The 12,309-nt window shown below is 40.3% G+C and overlaps 1 protein-coding gene across 1 annotated transcript in view; it reads right to left on the bottom strand.

The window, feature by feature from the left end:
• The window catches only part of Sorcs3 (sortilin related VPS10 domain containing receptor 3), a 609,790-nt gene that overhangs the window by 273,749 nt on the left and 323,732 nt on the right, over positions 1–12,309 (bottom strand). Inside the window, exon 4 of the mRNA XM_031390639.1 lies at positions 5,743–5,901. Coding sequence (XP_031246499.1) covers positions 5,743–5,901 — 159 coding nt within the window. The remainder of the gene's footprint in view (positions 1–5,742; positions 5,902–12,309) is intronic.

The raw sequence follows: 12,309 nt of genomic DNA, 5'->3' as shown, positions 1-12,309 counted from the left end.
CTTAAAAAAACAGGTCAGTTTCCCTAAGTGGTGTGCTGGCTGACATTTTATCACCCACTTGACAAAGCCTAGCCACTCCTAGGAAGAGGGGAACCTCATTTTTTTCTCTCCATGGGTTTGGTCTATGAAATATCAGTGAGGTGTGCTGGTAACAGCTAATCGGTGTAAGAGGGCCAAGCCCACTATGGACAGTGTCATACAAGAAGGCATCCTGGGCTGCATAAGAAGGCAGCTCTGAGCAAGCTAGAGGGGAGCAGCCAGAAAGCAGGGCTCTGCTGTTTATGTCAGAGTTCCTGAGTGTTGGGTTCTTTCATGGCTTCCCCCGATTCACCTTAACTGCTAAGATGAAATCAGTCCCTCCCTCCTCCTCAAGTTCTCTTGGCCACAGTGTTCCTCACAGCAACAGAAAAGCAAACAGAACAAAAATTGCAACAGGCATGCAACAGAATTACTAAAGGCAGAGGAGTTGACTAGCTTGATGTGAAATGCCTGGGAAAGACCCAGGCCACTGGATCTGTAATTGTGCCGAAGGTTGCTCAGAGGCAATTACATTCTCATGAGCATTCACAACTGGAAGTTGTTAATAATGAGGGGCCTTATTGCACCACCGTGACAAAATGCACCTTCACAGATTACATTAGACCAGTTTTGCCATACAGAATCCAGCTCAGCTAGGTTGATGAAAACCTTTGAATCCCATGAGCTGGTTGGATGATCTCCCTCTCACACGAGGCGACTGTTCCGTGGCCCACGTTCCTAAGACGACACAGTTAGCACATCCTCACTATACTAGTGAGAACACTGGACCAACAGCGGCCCTTGTTACAGGTGAGTCGCATAAGGGCCTTGCCTTTCTCTTAAATGATTCACAAATACGTTTATGAGAATCCTAGAAGACCTAATGAAAATGCTGAGTTTTTCTTTAAATAATGAGTTTCTTTTGGTTTATTTCTATTCTGTGGATGACAGGCTTCAAACCATGGCCGTCCGCAGTTAATCCTCAACAGCTTTATCCCCACCAGATGCAGAGACACAAAGCCTGTTTCTGCCAATGGCTACTGAGGAAGTTATCATCACCTACTAATCCTGAAGGATCTGAATACAATTACATTTTAATCTGAGGGTTTAGAATGAGAATATAAATGAAAGGCACAGCTTCATTTGTATCCAGCATTCCAGAAGCACAACTTTAAATTTCATTTTGAATTTGGAGGCCCTGCATTACACAGCTATCATCTATTCGCCAGGACCTGCTCCTGGCCTGGCATAACAAGCACAGGTATGGTCCAATCAGCAGAGCCTACATAGGATCATCAGATCTTGCATTCCGTAGCATCACCATGCCTAGAGCTGCAACAGCCGCTCAATCAGCTCACCACTCCATCAGCTACTATTTGGATTATAAGAAACAACCCAGAAAACCTGTCATTCACAACAAAGAAATAATGAGAGATTAGAAAAATGGTAGCTATGCTAATTGCCTTAATTTAATCAATAGACCGGGTGTACACATATTAAGGACCACACTGTACACTGTACTGTAATTATTAATGGCTATTGATCAATTAAAATTAAAATAAGGGTATTTGGACACAATTTAGCTAGTAGATGCTTCTCTTACATACATGAAACCCCTCGATTGATCCCCTCCCTGAGTAACAAAATGTAAACAAATAAATAAATAAATAAATAAATACTATACTTAGAAAGTATAATATTAGTAGGGACTAAGGATATGCTTCACTGGGTAAAATGCTTGTTGTGCAAGCATGAAGACCTGAGTTCAGACACCCAGCTGGGTACGGCTAATATAAAAACTGGGTGTGGTCACAGGTTGTTTGTAAACTTAGCTATGGGTGGGTGGGGGTGTGGCAACAGGAAGATCCTCAGAACTCAGTGACAAGCCAGTCTAGGAGAAATGGTGAACTACTGGTTCAGTTAAGAGACATGTCTCAAAAATAAAGTGGACAATGATTAAGAAGACGATCTCTCTTGCCATGGTGAGTTAGTGCACACACGTGAACACACACACAGAGAGAGAGGAGAGAGAGAGAGAGAAAGAGAGAGAGAGGCAGAGAGAGAGAGAGAGAGAGAGAACACTTAGTTGCATGCCCGTTCCTGAATACTGTCACTGTTAATTTTTAGGACCTTTATTAGTATTTAAGAATGTGCTTTTCACACTGATATTGTCAGCAGTTTTAGATGAGTCTAGTCCTAAAGTGCCTGAAAACAATGTGGGAATCTGAAGGAATCAGAAATCTCTTTGGATTCTTTATTTCTGAACTCCAAAGCAAGCTGCATGTGTTATTGTCATAGGGGCTTTGCGATCCTGATCCTCATGCAGAAAAGAAAAAAATCTGTTTGTCCGGGTGATTCCCCATACCAGGGTCTTATGCATTTGTGAATACAAAACATGTGCCCATCTTTAAGGAAGCACACTGAGTCCCTTGTCAACCTTAGACATGCTTAGGCGTGCAACTTTCTATGTGCTGAAGACAGCAACTACTTCTACAAGACCTTTGTCTTCAAAATGTATCTCAAAAGTGTTTAAAACTTTTATTTTAGTAATACTACTGGGCCCTCCAGCTAATCCAAAACCAACACAATATAAACTGTTTTAGTTATCAATAATGAAACAGACAGATAGATACAGAAATCTCTCTCTCTCTTTCTCTCTCTCTCTCTCTCTCTCTCTCTCTCTCTCTCTCTCTCTCTCTCTCTCTCTCTCTCTCTCTCTCTCTCTCTCTTGACAGGGTTTCTCTGTGTATCCCTGGCTGTCCTAGAACTCACTCTGTAAACCAGGCTGGCCTCAAACTCATAAATCCATCTGCCTCTGTCTTCCAAGTGCTGAGATTAAAGGCGTGCTCCACCACTGCCCAGCTGAAACCTGTCTCTTACATGACAACACAACAGTCCACAAAAAAAAAAAAAAAAAAAAAAAAATGGCGCTTGCTTGAAAGATGAGAGGAGGAAAGGAGCTTTGCTTTCATCATTTCCATTTGGGTGACTACGAATTATTACTTACTTTGATTCTTTCAACCTCAAAGTTTGTTATAAAAATGCCTCCAAGGATTCCTATTGCCAAAAATGAATCCTGAGTGTTTCCTAAATGTGGAGGCCTTTTATTTCAAAATGGAAGATGGTGGGAGAGTCTACTGAGAGGCCACAGCAGGAGCTGGCAAAAGAATTACTAAGAATCGGGAAGCCCAGCATGGCGAGACGTGAAGGAATTTGTCAAAAGCCCAGGTTGGACTCATCAGGAAGCAGAGAGGGTCTTAAGGAGGAAGAGAAGCCCTCATAATTTTTCCGTCAGTGCCTTTCTCCAAATTAGATCTACTAGCAAGTCTTCCGCAGCTTTGGGGTATCCGTCTAAAAAGTAAAGCAATTGGATATCATCCCTTTAAAATATCATTCAATTAGATCTTTTGTAATACATACGATGTAAGGAGATAGCCTTACTGATTCTAAAGAAATTGCTAGTGCATTTCATCAAAGGCACAATAATGGAAACATCGATTCCCTCTTCACCACAAACATCTCCCTTTGATGCTGCAGTTACCTTAATGCTAGCACTTTTCATTTTCTCTAGAAAACAGCTGCCTCCGTGCATGCACATCAGAAAGAGCTCTAGCCTGAAATAACACATTTGTATATCAATCTCAGCTACACTGGCATCTTCATTTGCTACTACATAGCATCACTCTTCCTGACTCTGTGCCACTAAATTACCATCCGAAATAAAGGGAAAAAAAACCTCCCCTGCTTCCTGAAGAGCCAGGGAGAGGTGTTTTCTGCCACCCCTGCAAACATTGCCAGGGGCTTCATCTCTCTCCTGGTGCCATTTATTCCAAGGAAGAATGGCCACATACTTGTTAGAAACTAGGTCTGAAGAATAGTTCACCACTTTCAGCAGAACATGTCAACAAGAAGAAGTACCTAAGGAATAATAGATCTGGAAATGTGCAGTGTGATTAGGAAAATCCATCAACACCCACTGCCACGTTCCAAATATTTATTCTAAGTGAAAAAAAAATCATCAAGCCTGAGAGGATTTTGAAGGCATTATATCCACAAGCATACCCCAAGAGTGATGTCCCTGAAATTCTTGGTGCTATAGAAATGGAGGAAAGAAATACACAGGATAACATGAGATACACCACATTTGCTTTATCCACCTCATGGTGGGAGGCGTCTACTGCCTCCAATCTAGCTTGCCTCTGTTAAAATACACTTTAAGTGCTTCGGGCTTCCTCTAAATGAATCACCACACAACCATTTAACAACACCCAAGTAATTTATTTTTTCTTTCAATATAGGTTCAAATTTTTTGGCTACATTAAGCATCTAAACTCACAGACTGTCTGACATTTGGCTTAAGTCTTTCATACAATATCCACCTGATGCCATGAAAGAAATGTATTTGCAATGGCTTTTGCTCTGCAAATGTCATGTGGGTGTCCTTGGGGGATTGCATTAAGCACCCGGCGCCCACCATGAGGTTCTGCTAATGAGAGATGTAAAGGTTATGTTGAAATTATTGTTTAAAGGTGCTGATATCACACACCCATGCTCACAATCACATAGGTACTCACGAGCGACTGGGTTAGGGTGTGAGTGAGTAGGGAGAGGAAACCATTTCAGCTGAGCTATTCTGTGACTATCTCTGTACAAGACAGTTCTGAAATTGTCTTTTCCCTTTGATTGGCCAACCTCATAAGTTTATTGTATAAAAGCTTGGCATATGAACTAAGGTCTTGGGGGAGGGGTGACAAGAAATATAAGGAGGCATAATCTAGTCTCTGTTCTGAAATGTAAGTTGAACAAACACGATAGGTTCACTTTTGCAGCATTTAAACAGTTCTTCAACTACCAATTCACCTAGCAGATAATCAGCAAGAAGGTGAAATGGTAGATCCAACATGGCGGATTAGGAAAATGACACTACTAATGATATAGCCCAGCTTCCTATGTTGCCGCTAAATTAGAGAATACTAGAAGAGAGCTGGCAATAGTGGGTAAAGATAGGGAGTTCTTTTTAAGGTATGTCAAAGGTTCTGCAGTGCATAGGAGACATTGTCAAGTACACAGCAGAACACACAGATTTTAGAGCTCAAAGGGAAGGTCTTCGGGGGCTACTACACCTTTAACTTATTTTTAGAAAAGAACAGAAGAGACTTGTTTAAATCTTCCCCTGCACTCCTAGAGAGCAAGGGTATACTAAAATTTCACCAAATCAAGACGGCAGAATATGATGAAATGGACCTTAGCTATAGAACCTGACAATATCCATTCAAACGTCAGCTCTCCCAGCCACAATATCAGGGAGTATAGATAGGAACCTTGAGTCTCTGCATCTCTGTTTATGGTTGTCCCTATAAAACCATAACAATCCCTCAGCTCTTACTTATAAAACCATAACAATCCTTTACCTCTCACAGGGGGTTATAAAAGAAACTGATCTGACTAAATTTTAGAGGAAGTCATTATAAGACTATGAAATGAAAACTAAATATTGCCAATACAATGAACACACACACACACACACACACACACACACACACACACACACACACCTGCCTCTGTATATTTTAAAAATTAAGAGTAACAAAGTGAACTTCATTCATTGCCAAAGACCAAACCAACATGATTGGAAGAGTGAAATGTCACCCAGACTCCTCAGAATCTGAGCTGAGCAAACAACGTTTTTCCCAGAGCGACAACTTGTAAACACTGTCTGTTCACCTTTTGGTCCAAGCTGTAGGCCAGCACCCAGTCCTCCTGCCTGGGATGGAAGAGCAGGCTCTGGATGGAGAACGTAAGCCGATACTTTTGGTAGGTTGCCCCTTCGTCTGAGCTGATCAAGATACTGCTCTCCATTTCAGGATCGCTAAGAAGCATGATCTAATGAAAATGCAGAGGAGAAAATAAAAGATAGAATTAGTAGGCTGGAATGAACACAAGTAATAAATACTGCTTTATTTTTCCCACGATCTGCTGAGCTGAAATAGGGTGTGCGAGTCCAGGTCTACGTACAAAAAGGACGTTTCGTTTCTTACCACTGTCTTTGAAGTGATGAGTGTACATAAGATGGTCCTCCATCCTTTGACACCAGTTCAAACTCAATTTTTTTAGATATGAAAAAGACCCTCCCTTCCCAAGACTTAATGATTTCTTCTGTTCCTTTCTAACTATGATTTAAGTGATTCAAGAGTTTTAATGATACCTTGGTGAGAGAAATTTCCCAAAACACAAATCTACAGGGGTCTGTTAAAAAATACGGCTGCCCTAGATTTGACAACCAATCCAAACAGGCAGTGAAAGGCCTTGCCTCGGCATCAGGCAGATTCGAATACCAACAATTTTATACAAGCTATGGCATCATGGGAAGGCATTTAAACTGTGGAAGCGTCCATTTCTTCAATATTAACTAAAGTCCAACGCTATGCAAAGTGCCTTAAAACACATGGCATGAGTTAGGTTCTTGATAACGCATTACTAGAACTATTATTTAAAACTCTGTCCAATGTAGTCCAGCTCCTATGCATAGGGCTTTAGTGGCATTAACTCTACTAAGAAATGATTGCCTATTTCTTAAGCCCATTAGACAGACAGCAACAGAATTTAGTATTGGTAACTTTTTCTATCCTTTTTAAAGCAATCTCTTTCTAAAGGTTTCTAGAACACCAATCTCATCTGGTTTTTCCTTCCTGTCTCTTTTGACAGTCACTAGACTTTGCTTGGGTGTTTTTTGTAGTTTGTTTTTTTGTCTTGTTTTGTACTTGTTTTGTTTGTTTCGTTTTGTTTCCTTTGAACACGACTGTGATCATTCATTGGTCTTTCATTTTGAACCTTTCTCTTCCTCAGGAACTACTTTAATTCTCTGTTTCTCTTCTGTTTTCAGCTGCTACCCTCCATCTTCCTGAATATATTCCTCTTTTATGCCTTCAGATAAACACGCTTTTTCTCAAATATTTGCTTTGGAATCAATGAAATAAGTTATCATTAGTTATTAGCTAGTTTTCAAAAAATGGATGCAGCTCAGCTCAGTAACTTTTTCATTCCTGTGTGAAAATCCATGGCAAAGTTCTTGACTGGGCCAGGGGACACACAAAGATCTTGACTGGGCTAGGGGACACACAAAGATCTTGACTGGGCTAGGGGACACACAAAGATCTTGACTGGGCTGGGGGACACACAAAGATCTTGACTGGGCTGGGGGACACACAAAGTTCTTGACTGGGCTAGGGGACACACAAAGTTCTTGACTGGGCTAGTGGACACACAATAGTCTTTTTCCTCCTGGGAACTCTAAGGGAGAGGGTGTCCTGGGGAAGCACTGGGGTGTCTTAAGAAGATGTTAGGGGAGATTGGCAGTGCTTATAGAGTTTGAGATCACAGGTAACTGGGTAAGAGGAACAACTTCATAACTAGTCTCATTATATCACACTCCAATGGGTGAGCCGTGGAGTATGCAAGGAAATAAATTTCACTCTTTTGGTGAAATTAAGCTGCTTCTTTTATGCAGGAAGAAGCTTCATGAGTATGATTTTAATTAGAAGATAAGGCCACTATCCTGAATAGACTTTATTTTATACCTCAGGAGTCATAAAATTCCACATAAAGTTTGCCGTCCAATATTTTATACAATGAATTCTCTTCCTCTAGCTCTGTCTCTTTCTGTGTGTGCTTATGTTTGCATACATAAGCATGTGATGCATATACATACATACAATTACCTCATGGAATTGTATGCAGCTGGACTAGCACATGCACAGATCCTGCATACTCATATGTGCACTCATACAGAAATGAATTTATCTCAGTGGTAGAGTGACTAGCTTTAGAAATGAATGTATATATAATATGGATGGTGACAGTGTGTGGTAGTTTTATGGAGTTCCTGTCTGCAAGAGTACATTTTTATTGCAACCTTTCTCTGACATTCTCTTCAGGAAACCTTTTATATACATGGATATCAGTAGCTATGTCTCTTTGTTTGTCTTGGAATTCTCAATCCTGCTTTCTGAGAAAAACGAGAGGAAAGAAAAATACAAACCAACATTTTAACAGTGAGGCATGTTAGCAGTGCTCATACCTCACCTGACATTTTATCCAAACCTCACATAAATCCCATGAAGGAAGGATGGCTTTTTTGCATTTTACAGATAAGGAAACTGAAGCTCAGAAGGAAAGCAATTTCCTCATTGCTCCCCAAAACTATCGTAATCCTGCCAGCTACACAGAACACTCACACAGAGTCAGGACTTTCCTAAATCATGTGCAAGAAATTCACTGAAGAAATAAAAGTAGCTTCAAGAAGCCCCTTAACTCCTAAAGCGCACTTTCTCCCTCTGACCTGGGGAACATGAACTCAATCAATAAGAATCAAAGGAGAAAGTACAAGCTTTTATGTTGGCACTAGAAAAAAAACCAGAACATAGTAGTAATATATGTAAGACAGAAAATGCTGCATCCCAAATTAAACCTTAAGGTAAAGTATGTCTTATGCATGATAATGCCACATATATACAGAAAATAATCTCATGCCATAAAAATTTTATTGCTAAGGGAAAATTTGCATCCAAAGTTCTATGGGTCAATGCAAGTAAATAGAGTAGCTGAAGAGGTACAAGAAGTGGGAAGGTTCCTGTCAAATTGGAAAGTATGCCTATTCCTCAAAGGATTTTTATCAGCATCCCAATTAAATAGATCTGTTGACCACACATTTATGGACTAGCCATAGTATGGTAAGAGAGGCCATCTCTGCAGAAACAAAGAAGGTTAATCTTTGCCTTTCATCTTATAGCTGTTAGCATGCAGGTGCACAAGCTGTGGTGGGGGCTGTGGAGATGTTTATGCCTGTATGATTTTGACACTGTGAAAGGGGTGGGAATCTCAATGAAGGTTGGAGCATCAGGAGTTCAAGGCCATTCTCAATTATGGAGTGATAGAGGCCAGCTTGGGCCACATGAGACCTTGTTGAAAAACAAAAACAGATGTACAGTGGGTGTTGGAGAAGAGGAGGAGGTATTTCAAGTCTAGCTTAGCAAACTATTAATGGGATAAATTCTATGTGCACATGTCTGGAAAACAAATGTTCAGTATTGCTACCTCACTTGTCAACATGAGAAAGTTACTTAATGTTTCCACTTTTGTCATCTCCAGGAGAAGAACATGGACTGTACCTTCTATAGCGTGGTAACTTTAGGATTAAATGAGATAAGTACAAAGGAGCATAGCACAGTGCAAGATACACAGCCACCATATATATGACACCTTGATGTTTAAATAAGTCATGGTGACTGTACAAATGAGGCCAGAAGGGAGGAAGAGGAGAAGTGATCTGAAGCAGCAGCTCTGTGAAGACACAAACAAAAAGGGGAAAGAGAGAGGAACCAGGGCGTCGCCATCCCGTGTATAAAGTGTTCTAGAACCACAAGATGAAACTGTCTAGAGATCTGCACAATGGTAGTGTGTATATATTACCAACACTGTACTGTGCACTTGGACATTTAAGGCAAATATTTGTTTCTCTCTGTGCACATGCCTGTGTTCATCATAACTAAGAAATAATGAAGGATCATGGAGAAAAACAGTACCTATTAGATTTGACATTAATCAATGTGCATTTTGCAATCCTGGTAATAACTGAAAACACTATTAGCAAATAGCACCACTGCTTCTGCGATGAATGAAAACCAGCCAGTAGGGAATTGTGCATTTGCTCAATAAAATTGTTGCTTTGAAAAACACTCTCATCTCACTCCTGTGGGGAGATCCAGCCCATGGTGGCACTAAATATGTCAGTAGTTTGGGTACCAGTCTCAGGCTTCCAGTCTCTGTGAACTGGACCATCCATGTTAATGAATTGTCTCACCTTCAGAAGAGTGACAGACAAGCTCTGGTGTTCATTGACATGGGAACCTGCATGCATTCATACTGTTCACACCTTGATTACAACATGTTTTACAGGAAAACTCTGGGAAAGCTGAATAGCAATGGACCCATTTAATATTGCATTCCAGACTGTAAAAGATACAGGTGGAAGTCAGAAATCAAGCTCCTGGCTGAGCCTAATGATATCATTGACAGATGTTACTTTATTCAATTACACAGTCTATGTTTCTCTTTTATGCAACCTATAGGAAGTACCAAAAGCTAAGCATTTCTTGGACTCTCTTCTGTCCTGACATTCCCCAAATCAGGGAAACAAATTCCTCAATGTTCTGAGGAGAGTTTCATAAGCAGACCACTCTATGAATCGAAAAATAGTGATGCTATAATTTACTATGTAATTGACTCCTAATGGTAGGTTGTGAGTGCATTTAGTGATCAATAAGAAAAAGCAATAGCATCAATATACTTGCCAAGAGTTTAAAAGAGTTGGTAGCATAACTGACCCCAAACACACTGATGTAATTGACATGTTACTAAGGATAAACTTCCACTCAAGCAGAGTCTAAGCCAATACTACCCTTCTCTGTCCCCTCTCTTGTCTAGCTTTCAATGGTAGTCCTCAATACAGGAATAAGGAGAATAGAAAGGGCAGATATTTCAATCGCCACAGCTGGGGTCAAAGAAGTTTCTGTTATCTACATAGTAGTGCTGAGGTATGCTGCTAAACATGTAACAATGCACAGATCTACACTTACAATAAAGATTAAACATCACAAAGTATCAGTCATTGAATGTTCGTAGCGCCACTATTGAGGAACTGTGTTGATCGTTGTATATACGTGTATTTAGGGTCTATTATGACTACAATATGCAAACTACAAATACATTTTAAAGATAGAACATCAACATATACTTATGCTTACACATATGTTCTTTTACTAGTACCACTATGCCATTATGCATGTTGTTTTATTTGCCAAGATTACAACTGACAAGTTTCTATCCCAACATAGTGTGTTATTAAACCTAATTTCTATTTCCACCTGTCCTATAGGCTTTAACATAAGGCTCACTTAACAAAAATACCAACCACTAAAGCAGGTCAAGAAAAACATGTAGAGATAGCTCAGTAACTGAGAGCATTGGCTATATGATCTTGAGGACTTGAGTTCAGTCTTCAGAACCCAAAGTGAACCTGAAGAGAGAAACTGAAGAGAGCCGAATACTGCCCATGACCTCTATCTGCACACAACAGCATGCAAACACACATAAAATAAATAAATATAGCACAGATTTTTTTTTTCTGAACAAATAATTGTTGATGGTTGGGAATATCAATGAAAGAGTGAAGAAGACAACGTGGACATTGAAGCGCTCTGCAACTTGATGGAGCGCAGAGGTGCCCAGATGTGGTCAGATAAGAGCATGATCTACTTACAGCCAGTGTATGTGATGACAATGAAAGAACAATGACACATCAAAAGGTTCAGCACCTGTACACTCATCTCAGTTTTACTTATAATAATTAAGGATTGGAAACGGTCCAAATTGATAGCTTTTTGAACTTGAAGAAAAGAAAACAGAAAAAGTTGGAATTAGCGCTTTTGGGAGAGAGAAGCCATGAGAGGATATGGTTGAAGACTTTGACAAGATGAATCTGGTTCAATATGTCACACACTCAAATAGGTTTTAGAGGATAGATGTATGAGGCTCATATTCAAGAGATGGCCTGCAGATAAGACTTCAGGGAATCTGCTTCTGAAAAGGACTGGGCAGTGTGCATCTGTGGTCACCATGGCAGCAAGCAGAGGTCAAAGGGCAAATAGGAAAGGGAGTTATAGACCACTGCTTATGAGCGAAGAGACTGTGAGTCACAGAAGGTAGTTGCAGGGCAGGGAAGTTCTGAGGAGAAAACTCAAAATGAGGCATTCGTACAACTAAAGGAAAATAAAGCACTGGGCAAGGTGGTGTTCAACTACATCAAACGTAGCTAAATGTGAGTCTATTAGTCCTCAGCCTTCCATTTTCCTCATTCATACTTTTCATGGTTTCAGTTGTGTGTGGTCATGCCAATCCGAAAATATTAGATGAAAATTTCTAGAAATAAATAGCTCACCATTCTAAACAGTATGGTGAAATATCACAATGTGCTACTCCATCCTATCCAGGGTGTGAGCCATCATTGAGTCTAGCATATCCACATGCTACCCACCTGATACTTATGTAGCACTCATGGCCATCAGCTCAAACTGTCTCAGCGTCTTAGGGGGTCAACTTAGCTCACCACTATTTTACTTACTCATGGCCGCAAAGCATACACTATGTTGTTACATTTGTTCTACTGTGTCATTGGTTATTAACAATTTCTTACTTATGAACTGAATGTTACCATGAGAATAGATACATATGGGT

Source organism: Mastomys coucha, unplaced genomic scaffold (assembly GCF_008632895.1).
Source record: "Mastomys coucha isolate ucsf_1 unplaced genomic scaffold, UCSF_Mcou_1 pScaffold21, whole genome shotgun sequence".
Lineage (NCBI taxonomy): Eukaryota > Metazoa > Chordata > Mammalia > Rodentia > Muridae > Mastomys > Mastomys coucha.
The sequence above is the reverse complement of the archived record's forward strand: the minus strand, read 5'-3'. Positions and strand labels throughout refer to the sequence as shown.